At 44.6% G+C, this 17,772-nt stretch overlaps 1 protein-coding gene across 1 annotated transcript in view; it reads left to right on the top strand.

The window, feature by feature from the left end:
* The window catches only part of LOC137374908 (endothelin-converting enzyme-like 1), a 127,148-nt gene that overhangs the window by 16,999 nt on the left and 92,377 nt on the right, over nucleotides 1-17,772 (top strand). The window contains exon 2 of the mRNA XM_068041490.1: nucleotides 7,407-7,475. Within this exon, the coding sequence (XP_067897591.1) occupies nucleotides 7,407-7,475 (69 nt within the window). The remainder of the gene's footprint in view (nucleotides 1-7,406; nucleotides 7,476-17,772) is intronic.

Genomic DNA, 17,772 nt, shown 5'->3' with positions numbered 1-17,772 from the left:
TATTCCTTGTGTGATGAAGAATTTCTTTATCAATCCTACATTTGTCTTTTGTTCTTGAACTGGTTTCCGCTTGCCTTACTCTGCTGGTTTAAGTTGAAGTTGTGTTCTGTACCACTTACTATTTTATACAGTTACCTCTCAATTGTCTCACTTGAAGTCCTTCTTCATGACTCAGTCATCTAATGCTGGGAATCAATTTTATGGCTTTGCTCTATGCCACCTCCAGACCTTGAATGTCTGCCTCTTTTGTGTTTCGGTGACTGGAATTGAACTCTATATTCTAGATCTAGTTTAACCAGAGCATTTTACAGTTAAAGCATAGAGTCATAGAGTTTTACAGTACAGAAACAGGCTTTTCGGCCCAACGTGCCTGCGCCGAACATCAAGCACCCGTGCAAACTAATCCCATTTCCCCGCCCTTGGCCCGTGGCCTTGTATGCTATGGCGTTTTAAGTGCTCATCTAAATACTTCTTAAATGTCGTGAGAGTTCCTGCCTCTACCACCCCTTCAGGCAGTGTGTTCCAGATTCCAACCACCCTCTGGGTGAAAGAAATTTTCCTCAACTCCCCTCTAAACCTCCTGCCCCTTACCTTAAATCTATGCCCCTAGTTATTGACCTCTCCGCTAAGGGAAAAACATTTCTTCCTATCTATCCTATCAATGCCTCTCATAATTTTGTATACCTCAATCAGGTCCCCCCTCAGCCTTCTCTGCTCCAAGGAAAACAACCCCAGCTTATCCAGTCTCTCTTCATAACTGAAATGCTCCAGCCCAGGCAACATCCTGGTGAATCTCCTCTGCGCCCTCTCCATTGCGATCACATCCTTCCTATAATGTGGTGACCAGAAATGTACACAGTACTCCAGCTGTGGCCTATCCAGTGTAACTTCCTCCAACTTGTATTTTATGGTTCTGACTATGTTGACCAGCATTTCATTTGTTAAATAAAAACAAAAGTTGATGGAAATATACCGCAGGTCAATCAGTATGTAGAAAGAGGTTATTTTGGATGTGTACTGCTCTGTTATAACCTTCCTTTTCTCTTTGCAGATGCTAACTGATTTGTAGTGTATTTCTATCTTTATGTCAGGTTTTCAGTATTTGCAGTTTTTCTTTTATTCTATATGCATTGTTGATTACTAATTGTTAAGTCTACTAATGCCCTTGTTCCAGCTTGGCTCAGTTGGTTGCCTCAGAATCAGAAGTTCATGGGTCCATTCTGTGAGTTGAGTGAAAACCTAGCCTTGTAATTCAGTGTAATACTGAAGGATTGCTGCATTATCAAAGCTATTGTCCTTTGGATGTGATGTTAAATAAAGGTCCTGTCTATTTTCTGGTCGTTAAAGATCACACTATTCAAAGATGAGCGTGAGTTCTCCTTGTATGCTGGCCATCCTTCCTCCTTCAACCAATCCCAACAAAACAAACTGCTTGGTCATTCATTTCACTGATGTTTGTGGGACATTGCTGTGTGTAAAGTGTCATAATTGCATGAATGCAATAATTGCATAAATAACTGCATTTCAAAGTGATTAATTGGCTGTAAAGCACCTTGGGACATTTCTGAGAGATGTGATAAGGTGTTATGTAAATACAAATGGTTTCTTTCTCAATCTCTTATTCATGATGTACTTATGTCAAAAAGCAGTAGATGCTAGCTCAATTAATAATTTTAAATCTGAGACTGATTGATCTTTGCTAGTTATAAGTATTTTGAGATATGGAGCCAAGATAGGTAAATGATCTCATGGGATGTGGCATTGCTGGTAAGGCCAGCATTCATTGCCCACCCCTAATTACCTTTTTTTTCCCAAAATATACTTTATTCATAAAAATCTGTAAAAAATACTTTACAAAACTCTTCAAAACAACACCAAGTCGACAATACAAAGAGTGCGAAGGAGATCAGTTTCCTTCAATACAGGAGTGAGTTGCCTTACAACCCTTTCATTTCATTTTACATGCCATGTACATTTTGCAGCAAACCCATATTTTCTGGATACAGCCCGAGGGGTTTTCCATGGATCTAGCCCCTCAGTTCACCTTGGTGGTGGGACCTTACACAGTGGTCTTTCCCCATTGAGCCTTTGCCGCGGCTGACCCAAGCTTTAGTGCGTCCCTCAGCACGTAGTCCTGGACCTTGGAATGTGTCAGTCTGCAACACTCGGTCGTGGACAACTCTTTGCGCTGGAAGACCAGCAGGTTTCGGGCAGACCAAAGAGCATCTTTCACCGAATTGATAGTCCTGCAGCAGTAGTTGATGTTTATCTCAGTGTGCGTCCCATAGAGCCCGTAGGGTACAGACTCCTGTGTTACAGAGCTGCTTGGGATGAACCTCAACAAAAACCACTGCATCTTTTGCCACACCTGCTTTGCAAAGCCACATTCTAGAAGGAGGTGGGCAACCGTCTCTTCTCCACCACCGCGACCTCAAGGGCATTGTGCGGAGGGGGTGAGATTCCAGGCGTGCAGGAAGGATCTGATGGGGAGGGCTCTTCTCACTTTCAGCCAAGCTACATCTTGGTGCTTGTTTGAAAGTTTTGATGATGAGGCATTCTGCCAAATGACTTTGGCAGTCTGCTCGGGGAACCATCCGACAGGATCCACCATCTCTTTTTCCTGTAGGGCCTTGAGGACATTCCGTGCAGACCACTGCCAGATGGATTGGTTGTCAAAGGTGTTTTTCCGCAGAAACTTTTCCACGAAGGGTAAGTGGTACGGCACAGTCCAACTGGATGGAGCATTCCACGGCAATGTGACCAGGCCCATCCTTCGCAACACCGGGGACAGATAGAACCTCAGCACGTAGTGACACTTGGTGTTTGCGTACTGGTAATCTACGCACAGCTTGATGCAGCCACACACGAAGGTGATCATCAGGATGAGGGCGATGTTGGGTACATTTTTCCCGCCCTTATCCAGAGGTTTGAACATCGTGTCCCCCCGGACCCAGTCCATTTTGGATCCCCAGATGAGCGGAAAATGGCTCGTGTGACCGCCACGGCGCAGGAGTGGGGTATGGGCCAGACCTGCGCCACGTAAAGCAACAACTTGAGCACCTTGCACCTGATGGCCAGGTTCTTACCCACAATGGAGAGAGATCGCTGCTCCCACATGCTCAGCTTATGGTGTACCCTGGCTACTCGCTCCCTCCAGGTTTTGGTGCACACCCCGGCCCTTCTGAACCACATCCCCCGCACCTTCAGGTAGACTGACCTGACGGTGAAGGAGACAAAGGATCGGTCAGCCCAGTTCCCAAAGAACTTGCCGTGGTTAACTTTGGCTCCCGAGGCCAGTTCAAACTGGTCACAGATGCTCATCAGTCTGCGAATGGACAGCGGATCCGAGCAGAAGACCGCGATGTCGTCCATGTACAGGGAGGTTTTAACCTGAGTGCCTCCGCTGCCTGGGATTGTCACCCCTCTTATGCTCGCACCCTTCCTAATAGACTCAGCAAAGGGTTCAATACAGCAAACATACAAGACAGGGGAGAGAGGACAGCCCTGTCTGACTCCAGATTGGATCGGAAAATTTCTGATTCCCACCATTGATTGAGACTGTGCTACTGATGTTTGTGTAGAGCAGTTTGATCCAATTGCAGATTCCCTCCCCAAACCCCATTTTGGAAAGCACGTCCATCATGTAGGTGTGTGATATCCTGTCAAAAGCCTTCTCCTGGTCTAGACTGATGAGGCAGGTGTTCACCCTCCTGTCCCGTACATAGTCAGTCGTGTCCCTGAGTAGCGCGAGACTATCAGAGATCTTCCTGCCGGGTACAGTGCAGGTCTGGTCAGGGCGAATCACCAACTCCAGGGCAGACTTGACTCGACTGGCGATGACTTTGGACAGAATCTTGTAGTCAACATTAAGCAGTGAGATGGGCTGCCAATTTCTGATTTCTGCCCTCTGCCCCTTCTGCCTGTATATGAGGGTGATGATGCCTTTCCTCATGGATTCTGACATGCTGCCGGCCAGAAGCATACTCTCGTTTACTTCCAGCAGGTCTGGGCTGATCAATTCCCACAGGGCCAAATACAACTCAACCGGTAAGCCATCGCTTTGGGGAGTTTTACTCGTCTCAAAGGACTTGACGGCGTTTGTCAGCTCATCCAGAGTTAGCAGCTTGTCCAGTCTCTCCCCCTAATTACCCTTGAGAAGGTGAACTGCCTTCTTGAGTACATTTCAGTGACTTGTTAGGCAATTTCAGAGGGTAGTTCCAAATCAACCACATTACTGTGGGTCAGAATCACATATGCCAGTCTGGGCATATTTCCAAAGGAAAGGACATTAGTGAATGAGATGGGTTTTCATGGTCACCATTACTGATACTAGCTTTTTACTCCTGATTTTGTTTAATTAAAATTCTGCAGCTACTGTGGTGGTGAGATTTAAACTCAGGTCTCTCGATCATTAGCAAGAATACTAGTTCAGTAACATAACCACTATGTTACGATACCCCCTACTTCTACTTATGTTCATGTATTACCCAACTGCTGCTTCTTTTATCATCTGTACATTTGAACAGTTTTGACTGAGTTTTTGAATTCAGATCAGTGATGTAAGTTAAAAACAGCACGGGGCATCAACACTCGACTCAGCACTCACCTCCACCATAACCATCCCAGCAATAATCTCTGAACATCTGGCTGCTGTATCCTACCATTCATTAAATTTCTTAGCCTTTCCCAGATTTTTGATCTTAAGTTTTTTGAGCAAAATGTTGTCAAAAGCTTTTTGAAAGTTTCCATAAACAACATATTATGGGGCTTTTCTCAGTTCAATTGGGATGTCACGTCCTTAAAAATCATTAAGACAATTAGTCAGGCAGATCTTCCCTTCTGAAGCCAATTTGGGTCCCTCTTGCGTGGTTATTTTTGTACAGATAAGCCTCAACTTTATTCTTAATAATGAATTTTGTTGTCTTACCTGATTTATGAGTAAGCAATCCCTCCCATATCTTTTCACTGAGTGTACTACTCTCTTCCTGGAGAATACAACGCCTGCATTGGCGACGTGCTGCTCAGCAGGTTGACTGTTATGTCTTGAGGCTGTTCATTGAATTTATACCAATATTATTTGACTACTGTTTGTATTTGCATACAGAAAGCAAAAGCATTTTCCAGAAAAGTAGCAGTAGCTTTAGAATTACTCACTATTTAGATATAAAAGTTTCCTTTCAATTAATCTTCCGAAATTCTGTTACTATACTGACTGATTCTTGTTGGTTCTACTGATGAACATGACTATGCATGAGAAACTGAACAGTAGTGGAGGATTCAGATTATAAGGCACTTGGAATAGGCACATGATTAGGATCAGACTGTGGGTAGCATTTGGGAGCTGGGCCAAGGCATGGGTGCTCTTTTGAGTGGGACTGGACCATGGTGGCACTTGGGAATAGGATTGGAATAGGGTCATGAGACCTTGAGATCTTGAGATTAAAAAAGTAGTATGATAAATTAACTGATATGATAATAAACAGAAATTATGTGACCATATCAAACCACTTTAACAAGTGAAGACAATTAGTAGTTACTGTTGAAAAATAATCAGTGGCAGATTTAAGTGGAAACTGATTAATTTGGCTTCAGCCCTTGTTGATCCAACTCTTGCCCGATGCATATTTTGTACTAATGTAAATTCTTGTAAATTCACTCATTTCTAAGTGTGAGCTTTTTTTTGGAAAATAGTAAAATTTCTTAGTAACGATCCAACTAGATTGATTCCTGGGATGAGAGGGCTGGTCTATGAAGAGAAATTCAGTCGAATGGGCCTATAGTTTAGTTTAGTTTAGAGATACAGCACTGAAACAGGCCCTTCGGCCCACCGAGTCTGTGCCGACCATCAACCACCCATTTATACTAATCCTACACTAATTCCATATTCCTACCACATCCCCACCTGTCCCTATATTTCCCTACCACCTACCTATACTTGGGGCAATTTATAATGGCCAATTAACCTATCAACCTGCAAGTCTTTGGCATGTGGGAGGAAACCGGAGCACCCGGAGGAAACCCACGCAGACACAGGGAGAACTTGCAAACTCCACACAGGCAGTACCCAGAATTGAACCCGGGTCGCTGGAGCTGTGAGACTGCGGTGCTAACCACTGCGCCACTGTTCTCTGAAGTTTAGAAGAACAGGAGGCGATTTTATTGAAAACATAGAGGGGTAAAAATTCGTCTCAGGCAGGGGCATAAAACGGGCAGTGTCAGATTGGCCACCCATTACACGCAGCGTCTGTCCATTGTAGTCAATGGAATGAAATAACAGGTACTGCATGTAATGGGCCATCGATCCGGTTACTGTCCATTTTGTGCCACCAGCCAAGGGGAATTTCTACCTCACACAATTCTTAGAGGCCTTGACAGGGTAGATGCTGAGAGACTGTTTTCCTGGCTAGAAAGTCTAGAACTAGGGGTCATAATCTCAGCATTAGGGATCAGCCTTTTAGTACTGAGAAAAAAAGAAATTTCTTCACATACTTCCAAACATTTCAATCTGATATTTGTAAGTGCTTCAGATTTGCATACTGCTGCCACTACACAGTGGATTAATGATGTTTGGGAATGAGACCAGTTAAGCAGCTAATTAGCTGCTTGATAAATATGAAACAGGTATAATTACAGGTGCATTGTGATTGACCAGATTTTTACAATTAAAGCATTCAAATTCTTATTTCATGAATCTGACAAAAAGAAAACACCCACTGGTTGCAATTTTGATTAACAACCGATAAAATTTAGGAAAAAAAAGATTAAAAATATTCTCTTTGAAGAGCAACAGATACCTCAGTATCTTTTAGTTTTTATTTAGATTTGTTACATTTTTGTTATCTGAATATATCTGTATTGTATCACATATTAATGTTATCTTTAGACATAAGTATGGTTAATGTATATTGCATTCCCTGAACCAACCAACATCAGATATAATGCCACAATGTGACAAGCATTGAATTTTTGAAATAGATTTTAGTTCTATTCTTCACTGGATTGCAGACAAATAAGGTATAGTTTTCCAATGTTCTTACATTTATTCCTGGTCATGCTTTGTTTTATCTTTGTTCAGTAAAACTGAGAAAACCCAGTAATCTTTTTCCAGCATTCGAAAAACCCACTTTTTAAAATCTAATAACAATTCTTTTGTTGAACATTTTAGTTTTCTTTTACTGCCAAAGCCTATGAGCACATAGTTAGCAATATAGGAGCCAAGCCATTGTTAGCCTTTTTAATATTCACAAATATTAACTCGCCTTGTTTGAGATGGAACATTTGTTTCAAATAGCTAATGAAAAAAGTTATCAACTGAAGGCTCAAGTATCTTTTTGGAGAACGCTATAATTGACATTTCAGATTAATAAAATGTGAAAGTGAAATTAATCTACTACAATGTTTTATAGATTGACCAAGATGGACTCACACTGCCAGAGCGTACACTTTATTTTGGGCAAGATGAAGAAAGTGAAAAGGTAAAGCCATCATAAATCTTTTTGGTATATTGAAACATAAACTAAATAATCTGAGGAAAACTACAAGTGCCGATTTAATTCAGTTCTGGATACATAGATAGGCAAATTGGGTCAGATTGTGCTTAGATGAATGGTTATTAAATAGAATAACACTGTGCGTTTTAAAAACAAGCTTAATTTAGAGAGTGAATGGTACAGTGACTTATAACATTTCTTTGCCACTACTGGGATCTGAGTTTAAATCTAGGCATTATGAATGGAATCAATCTTCATTTCACATCCTCTAGATATCTTAGAGGAAAAACCTGGTTTGATAGGTTCCTGGAAAACCATGCAATGAGCAGGCATGTGAAAATGTCACCATGATGTTCCATATGGGTAGCTTTGCATGTGCTCTTCTAGTCCCCTGTTTGTACACCTGTACTTGTACAATTGTGTTAGTTAATTTTTCTCTAGCGAAAGATTCTTTGGCTGTGAAATCGGGCTCCATAGTGCCATTGGTGCCAGTGCCACAGAAGTCCGAAACTGCAAAGATGTTGGTTGGGCATTTTTGGCCACTTCTGGCTTGACCTGCGCAGAGTGCCCCAACTGTTAGGGTGCTAACGTGGCTGTGCTGAGCATGTGCTGGAAGCATCTAGAGTGGGTGATCATGGCGCCAAACAGCCTCTGATACTGATTTGGTGCCGATCTGCCATTTTGAATGTGCAGATCCAATTAACGCTCTCTCTTATGCACTCCCAGCTGATCATGCATTCAGCTGCACGAGGGATCTCCCACTAGTGTTATTTAAAAGGTTAACCATCCAACTTTCAGGTGAGGTGCTTTTGGCTTTCTTTTCCTGGTGCAGAGTTAGTGGGAGTACTGTATCCTGTGTTATTGGAGGAATTTTGCAAAAATTATGGATTTACAAGGGAGTGGTGCTAGTTCTTGACAAGGAAGTCAGAGGAATTGGAAGGCCTGTCAGGAGAAAACATGTTTCAATAATGGGGGATATAGTTGCAGTTCCTCTTGGGGAACATGACTTAAATGGAGCACAGACAGGAGAGAGGGGAAGCTGTATGCAGAGAGAAGAGGAGAAAGCTCTCGATGGAAGGCCTTACTCACCAAGGGTTTTTCGGGAACAGTTCTCCTACCTCAAGATCACTGTCACTCTAAATTTCAGCGTTAGTGGATCCTTCCTGGCGGGAGCAGGCAACATTAGCAACATCTCACAGTTTGCTGTCCATTGCTACATCAAGAAGGCACCAGAGGCCCTGTATAGAAGGAGAGGGGACTTCATTATCTTATCACTAACCAGAGAGAAGCGGAGAAGAGAACATGTGGATTTGCCAGCCTAGCGGGATTCCCAGTGGTGCAGGCTGCAATTGAATGCACCGCCTTTGGCTCTGCAGGCCCGCATGTTAACGGGGAAATGTACAGGAGCTGCAAGAGCTACCGCTCCATCAACGCCCAGTTGGTGTGCAACCATGCCCAGTAGATGCTCTTGATGAATGCTCGCTATCCCAGAGCAGCCACCTGACTTTATCCTGCAACAGTCAGCCATACCCGCCATCTTTGATCCACCACGAGGCTGCTTGCTGGGTAACAAGGGATACCCGCTCTACACTTGGCTGTTGACTCCTTTCCGCCACCTAACCATGCAAGGACAGTTCATTTACAATGAAAGCCATACAGCAACCTGGAACATCATGGAGCAAACCATCGGGGTGCTGAAACATCAGTTCCACTGCTTGAATCGCTTGGGGGGTGGGGAGTCCACCAGTACTCACCAGAGCAAGTTTCCAAGTCCCTAGTGGTCTACAGCATCCTCCACAACCTTGCTATCATGAGGGCACAGCCTTTTCCAGCAGGCATTTGGAAGCCACCTCAGGAGGAAGAAAAAGAGGAGGAGGTAGAGAAGGAAGGGAGGAGGCATCCAGGACCCCTTTGCTTCAGACGGGCAGTCTGTGAGCAGATATGCAGACTTCAGTACCCATGAGATATTATCCCCATATCACAATTACTCCACAATTCTCCATATTTCAATCCTTTGCTATGTACCATCACAACATCCTCTTCGTCAAAACGCTGAAATAAATGCCATCAACAAAAAACAATTACATAACAACTTTATCCAACAACACATCCAATAATGCATACAAAACTGAACTAATCACCCTCATGCAATCGCTTAGTGCCAGTCTTGTAGGTGCCTTTGTCTGGCCTAGTGCTCCGACACAGTGCTACTACAGTAACTGCAGCATGGCTGGTGGAAGGCTGCTGATTTTCACTCTGCGAGACTGCAGATGGCCAAGCAGGATGATCTCGAGCAGCTCTGGACCTTATGGGCCAAGCTTCGGACTGCACCACCTCGGCATAGGTGGCAGCAGTCTGGGCTGGCTGACTGAAAGGCAACAACAAGAGCACTGGCAGAATATCAGAGGTGGGAACATGATGCTGTCATCCTGAGAGAGGACAACAGGTTCATGCTGCACGGAGCCACTGCCCCGGGACGGCGCCTCAGCAATCCTAGTAATGTGCTGGAAGACAGATTGCTGGATTGCTGTGAGAGCCTGCATACCCTTTTGAGCACTGCTACAGCAACCATGATGCAGCAGACTGAGGCTGCAGGGGACCAAGCTGGGCTTGGATGGCAACAAACATGGCTCTCATGACCTCAGTCTGATCTTCTACTGCAGCACTGAGATGTTTGGTGGCTTCTGCCTGTGCTGTAATGAAAACTAAGGCATCAGCTACCAGACGCTGCATCATGGCTGGGTCTGTAAGTGCTTTGATAGCGTTGGTCACCATTTCCATGCTGGAAAGGATGGGCTCAAAGTTTTGCATGAAGCCCTGTGCCACATTGGAGTCAGACTCCTTCATTCTCCTTGACAGTGACAACAGGCTCTGTGATGGGCATGCCAGCGCACCAAGCATCTTGGTGTGCATGCCCCATCAGTGCCCTCCTGTATGCTGCCCCCTTCCACGTCCTAATCTAAGTCCCCTGTAGTAGAACTTGTTTGTGACCTGGCCCTTAGGTGAGCTGACACATGAACTATTTGTTCACCCTGGCCTGGCTGCAGCCCACTCCTGTCTAGTGACTTACCATGTGCTGATCCCGATTCTACACTAGTCTCTAAAGTTCACTCAGTGCCAGTATCTGAGTTGGTGACTGCGATCGTCGGGTCTAGTGATGGTGCGTCTTCATCAGAAGTCTGGTGCATCTCTTGCCCTGTCTCATGAGGCAGCAGTGGCTGGCCAGGTGGCAGTTCTTGGCTATTTGAAAGCAGAAATGCAGAAAGAGAAGATTGGTGTGAGGGAAGTGGGGTTGGGTGAAAAGCTTGAGGCCCTCGGTAACACCCTCTGAAGCTTGCACTTCATACCAGATAACAGGATGAGGATGGGATGGGATATGAAAAGGGGTGTAAAGCAGGAACATACCACCATCCTGAATGGTCTTGGCAATGTCGAATGCAACAGCCTCAGTCACAGCCATCCCCATGATGCGGAGCACTATCTCATCCAGAGGGCTCAGGAAATACAGTTGTGTCTGTCCCTGGTCAACCCTTTATTGCTGCCTGCAGTTATAGGCCACCTTGTCCTGCAAGAGAGAGGTAGGAATTGTCAGCGACTATGTTGCAATGTGTTTGGGTAATGTGCCTGCCATGGTTGAATAGCTGGAGGGATCTGGAAGCAGAGAGAGATGGGTGTGAGGCTGGCTGCATTGATAAGTGTGTGAGGGTGAGGTGGAGTCTCTGAATGTTAAGCATGCAGGATACATCGGATGAATACGTGGCTGAAGAGATGGTGTGAGGGGGAGGGTTTTAGATTCCTGGGGCATTGGAACCGGTTCTGGGGGAGGTGGGACCTGTACAAACTGGATGGGTTACACCTGGGCAGGACCGGGACTGATGTCCTAGCGGGAGTATTTGCTAGAGTGGTTGGGGAGGGTTTAAACAAAAATGGCAGGGGGGATGGGAACATTTGCAAGGAGTCAGAGGAGAGGGGATCAAAGACAAGAACAAAAGACAGTAAGGGGAATAAGAAAAGTGATAGGCAGAGAAATCAAGGGCCAGAATCAAACAGGGCTACAGTGAAAAATAATGGGAAGAGGACAAGCAATGTTAAAAAGACAAGCCTTAAGGCTTTGTGTCTTAACGCGCGGAGCATTCGCAATAAAGTGGATGAATTAATCGTGCAAATAGATGTAAACGGGTGTGATATAGTCAGGATTACGGAGACATGGCTGCAAGGTGACCAGGGATGGGAAATGAACATCCAGGGATATTTGGTATTTAGGAAGGACGGACAAAAAGCAAAAGGCGGTGGAGTTGCGTTGCTGGTTAAAGAGGAAATTAACGCAATAGTGAGGATAGATATTAGCTCTAACGATGTGGAATCTGTATGGGTAGAGCTGAGAAACACAAAGGGGCAAAAAATGTTAGTGGGAGTTGTATATAGACCCCCAAACTATAGTGGTGATATTGGGAATGGCATGAAACAGGAAATTAAAGATGCATGCGATAAAGGAACATCTGTAATTACGGGTGATTTTAATCTGCATATAGATTGGGCAAATCAAATTAGTCACAATACCGTAGAGGAGGAATTCTTGGAGTGTATACGGGATGGTTTTCTGGACCAATACGTTGAGGAACCAACCAGAGAACAGGCCATCCTAGACTGAGTATTGTGTAATGAGAGAGGAATAATTGACAATGTAGTGGTGCGAGACGAGCAGCCATAATATGATAGAATTCTTCATCAAGATGGAAAGTGACGTAGTTGATTCTGAAACTAGGGTCCTGAATCTTAGTAAAGGAAACTACGAAGGTATGAGGTGCAGGTTGGCCATGACGGATTGGGAAACGTTACTTAAAGGGATGACAGTGGATAGGCAATGGCAAACATTCAAAGAGCGCGTGGATGAACTGCAACAATTGTTTATCCCTGTTTATGTGGCCTGGTCCAATCTGCACCTTCTCCTTTGTTATCTCTTGCCCAACCCCCACCTCACTTGTTTATAATCTGTGACTTTTCTAATATTTGTCAGTTCCGAAGAAGGGTCACTGACCCGAAACGTTAACTCTGCTTCTCTTTCCACAGATGCTGCCAGACCTGCTGAGTGAATCCAGCATTTCTTGTTTTTGTTTCAGATTTCCAGCATCCGCAGTATTTTGCTTTTATAATTGTTTATCCCTGTCTGGCGCAAAAGTAAAATGGGAAAGGTAGCCAAACCATGGCTTACAAGGGAAATTAGAGATAGCATTAGATCCAAGGAAGAGGCATATAAATTTGCCAGGAAAAACAACAGACCTGAGGATTGGGAGCAGTTTAGAATTCAGCAAAGGAGGACCAAGGGATTGATTAAGAAGGGGAAAATAGAGTACGAGAGCAAGCTTGCGGGGAACATAAAAACTGACTGTAAAAGTTTCTATAAGTATGTGAAGAGAAAAATATTGGTGAAGACAAATGTAGGTCCTTTACAGTCAGAAACAGGGGAATTTATTATGGGGAGCAAAGAAATGGCTGACCAACTAAATGCATACTTCTGTCTTCACAAAGGAGGTCACACATATCATACCAGAAATGTTGGGGAGCACAGGGCTTAGTGAGAAAGAGGAACTGAAAGAAATCAGTATTAGATAAATGGTGTTGGGGAAATTGATGGGATTGAAGGCCGATAAATCCCCAGGATCTGATGGTCTGCATCCCAGAGTACTTAAGGAAGTGGCCCTAGAAATAATGGATGCATTGGTGGTCATCTTCCAAGATTCTATAGACTCTGGAACAGTTCCTACAGATTGGAGGGTAGCTAATGTAACCCCACTATTTAAAAAGGGAGGTAGAGAGAAAGCAGGGAATTATAGACCAGTCAGTCTGATGTCAGTAGTGGGAAAACTCTAGAGTCCATTATCAAAGATTTTATAGCAGAGCACTTAGAGGTAGAATCGGGCAGAGTCAGTATGGTTTACGAAAGGGAAATCATGCTTGACAAATCTACTAGAATTCTTTGAGCTGTAACTAGTAGAGTTGATGAGGGGGAGCCGGTGGATGTGGTTTATTTGGACTTTCAGAAGGCTTTCGAGAAAGTCCCACATAAGAGATTAGCATGTAAAATTAAAGCTCATGGGATTGGGGGTAGTGTATTGCGATGGATAGAAAATTGGTTGGCGGACAGGAAACAAAGAGTAGGGATAAATAGGTCTTTTTCCGAATGGCAGGCAGTGACGAGTGGGGTACCGCAGGGATCTGTGCTAGGACCCCAGCTATTCACAATATACATTAATGATTTAGATGAGGGAACTAAATGTAATATCTCCTAATTTGCAGATGACACAAAACTGGGTGGGAGGGTGAGTTGTGAGGAGGATGCAGAGAGGCTTCAGGGTGATTTGGACAAGTTGAGTGAGTGGGCTAATGCATGGCAGATGCAGTATAATGTAGATAAATGTGTGGTTATCCACTTTGGTAGCAAAAACAGGAAGGCAGATTATTATCTGAATGGCTATAAACTGAGAGAGGGGAATGTGCAGCGAGACTTGGGTGTTCTCATACACCAGTTGCTGAAGGTAAGTATGCAGGTTCAACAGGCAGTAAAAAAGGCAAACGGTATGTTGACCTTCATAGTGAGAGGATTCAAGTACAGAAACAGGGATGTCTTGCTGCAATTATACAGGGCCTTGGTGAGGCCCCACCTGGAATATTGTGTGCAGTTTTGGTCTCCTTATCTGAGGAAAGATGTTCTTGCTATAGAGGTAGTGCAGCGAAGGTTTATCAGACTGATTCCTGGGATGGCGGGACTGACGTATGAGGAGAGATTGAGTCGGTTAGGATTATATTCGCTGGAGTTCAGAAGAGTGAGGGGGGGTTCTCATATAAACCTATAAAATTTAACAGACATGACAGGGTAGATGCAGGAAGGACGTTCCCAATGGTGGGGGAGTCCAGAACCAGGGATCATAGTCTAAGGATACGGGTAAACTTCTCAGGACTGAGATGAGGAGAAATTTCTTCACCCAGAGAGTGGTGAACCTGTGGAATCCGCTACCACAGAAAGCAGTTGAGGCCAAAACATTGTATGTTTTCAAGAAGGAGTTAGATATAGCTCTTGAGTCTAAAGGGATCAAAGGGGTATGGGGCGAAAGCGGGTTACTGAGTTGGATGATCAGCCATGGTCATAATGAATGGCAGAGCAGGCTCGAAGGGCTGAATGGCCTACTCCTGCTCCTATTTTCTATGTTTCTCTGTTTCTATGAAATGTCAGGATGCAACGCAACCATTCAGATCAAGAAGATGGTGAGAAATAAGCCCAAAATAGTAAATCTGAAGGTGAAGCTTGATACTGGAGAACAAAGTCTCTTCATCCCGCTCAGACTATACCAGAAGATCTTTCCTGAAAATTTGGAAGAAAATAGATATCCAAGGAGAGGTGCCCTGAAACTCAACAATGGCATGCTAACGGTATACAGGGGAGCAAGGAACAACTCAAATCAGCGGGCCACACAAAGGAAAAGATGTTAACTGTATGTTCTATGTCACTGAAACAGATGGTCCTCCTATCCTGGGGTTGGACAGTTACGAAGAGCTGCAGATTATTTCAGTAATCCATGAGATGAAGAATGCGACACCAAGGCTTGAAGTTAGTACACCCATTGAAAAGCACCGTCTGATCAGAAGCAAAGAAAATCTAGTACAAATATATCCAGAGTGTTTCGATGAGATGGTTGGATGCTTTGAAGGTTTTGAGTATCACATACTATTGACCCAATGATGAAACCAGTGATTCATCCCCCATGTAAAGTACAAATAGAACTTAAAAGGAAAGCTTGAAAGAGAGCTCCAAGAGATGGAAGAGAAGAAGATGATCACCAGAGTCACAGAGCCTACAGATTGGATAAATTCCATTGCGGAGAGAGAGAAGCCAAATGGCTGGCTAAGATTTTGCCTGGATCCCAAAGATCTGAATCAAGCCATAAAGAGGAATCACTACCCTATTCTGACATTGGAAGCACTGGCAGGGGCAAAAGTTTTCATCAAGCTTGATGCCTGAAATGGCTACTGGAACGTCAAGTTTGACGAAGAATCTGCACCGTTGATAACCTTCAACACACTCTCTGGACAGTACAAAATTCCTGCATCTACCTTTTGGCCTTAAAGTGAGCCAGGGTATGTTCCAGCAGAAAATAGACGAGACACACCGAAAATGTAAAGGAGCAGTCGGCATATCTGATGATATCTAGATATATAGTGTAGACGGAAAAGATCATGCTTACCATCTACATGAGCCATAGAGACAACCAGGAAATCTGGGATCAACCTAAATGCAGACAAATGCATTGGGAATACTATTTCTTTGGAATGGTGATCACACCTGACGGAGTCAAGCCGAGTCCTGAAAGAATCTCAGCTATCTCTGGGATGGAAGTATTTTTAAGTCTAAAGTGTGATTATTTCTAACTTATGGGAACCAGAAGCAGAACAGAGAGGCAAGAGACAATCTCCTAATTACCCACTTCCAGCCACCCTGATGTCCACTCACAGAAAATCCAATAAAGACTAACCTCAATACATGTAGTCTGTTGCCTCCTTTCCATTTGTGTTCCATGCCTAGCACCCAACTGAAACACACACTAGTGCCCACGGGTGCAGGACTCTCTTCAGGCATTATGGCTGCTGGAGCTGAGCTTGCTGGCGGGTCTGAGGAACCGCAGTCCACCTTCTCAGCTGTGGAGGCCACCCTCTCCTCCTTCCTTTCAAGGCTCGCTTGAACCTCCCTGTTCACCAGAGAAGGATGGTAAGTTGGAGAAGGGTCCAGGTGCCTTGTCCTTCTCTTGTCTTGCCTGCGTCAAGCTCATGGCCAAGGCGATGGTGCGCAGGTCTTCGTGCATCTGTGGGATCTGGCTCACCAGGAGGCTCACCAACCTCTTGATGGAGGAAGCCATGCGCTCACACACCTGAGACATAGCAGCACTCATGGCATGGATGGACTCCTCCATTGTCCGCTCATGGCTGCGCATGGCCTCTGGCATCTCTGCCAGATGTTGCCTTCCCTCTCTCTGCAACTCCAGCATGCCCTGTGCTGTTGACACCAGAGGCTCATCATCAGCTTGGGGCTCACTATGGGCCTGGCCACCCACAGTGCTCCGACTGTCAGAAGCATTGGCTGTCTCAGCCTCAGCCAGCTGCTTGGTTACATGTGCGGTGCCCTCACCAGCTTGTGACCCTGATTAAAATGCTGAGCGATTACCCACCGAGGTGAAAGTATCTGTGCTGGTGGAAGGTGCAGAAGAGTCATGGGATAACGTGTCCTCTGAGTGCTCGTCCACCTCAGAAGTGGATGGTTTTCATCCTTCTGGTTGAGTCTCCTCTGGATGCCAACCTGCATGAGTGAACAAAAACATGTGAGTTAGGCTGTACAGATTTCGTCATGCCAAACACATGTGATGTGGGTCTCCAGAAGTGATGTGTATGTTGATGGAAGCCAATCCACACTTTCTTGCGCGGAGACTCCAGTCTCTCCATTGGGTATGGCGTGGCCACCCTGTGTCCCTTTCAATTCTAACACCTCAGCTGGGGTAAGAGGCTGAAAATCGAAATGCCTTTGCCTCTTTGGGCTGTCTCCCTCCTGTTCTGGGCCCTGTGGTCCTGCAAGAGGAAAGATGGAGATAGATATGCTTCCCAGAGAGATCAACATGACAGTTCTGCTAGTGTCAGACTAGATAGAACTAAATAAGTACGATCTGATAGCCATTACAGAGACATGGCTGCAGGATGACATAGATTGGGACCTGAATATTAAAGGGTACATGGTATTTAGGAAGGACAGGAAGCTAGGAAAAAGTGGAGGCGTAGCTCTGTTAACTAATGATGGTATTAGCGCAATAGAGAGGGATGACTTAAGTTCAGGAAACCAGGATGTAGAAGCAGTTTGGGTAGAGATGAGAAATCATAAAGGCAAGAATCACTTGTGGGAGTGGTATACAAGCTCCCTAACAGTAACCACACTGTAGGACGGGGTATAAAGGAAGAAATAATGGCAGCTTGTCAGAAAGGTACAGCAATAATTATGGGGGATCGTAACCTACATTTAGACTGGAAAAATCAGATGGGCAGAGAGAGCCTAGATGTAGTACTTTGAGTGTTTTCGGGATAATTTCTTGGAATAGTACATTCTGGAGCCAACTGGAGAGCAGGCTATTGGACCTGGTATTGTGTAACAAGATAGGATTAATTAATGACCTCCTAGTGAAGGTGCCCCTAGGCAGCAGCGATCATAATATAATTGAATTTTACATTCAGTTTGAGGGAGAGAAGA

Source organism: Heterodontus francisci, chromosome 11, assembly GCF_036365525.1.
Source record: "Heterodontus francisci isolate sHetFra1 chromosome 11, sHetFra1.hap1, whole genome shotgun sequence".
NCBI lineage: Eukaryota > Metazoa > Chordata > Chondrichthyes > Heterodontiformes > Heterodontidae > Heterodontus > Heterodontus francisci.
The sequence above is the reverse complement of the archived record's forward strand: the minus strand, read 5'-3'. Positions and strand labels throughout refer to the sequence as shown.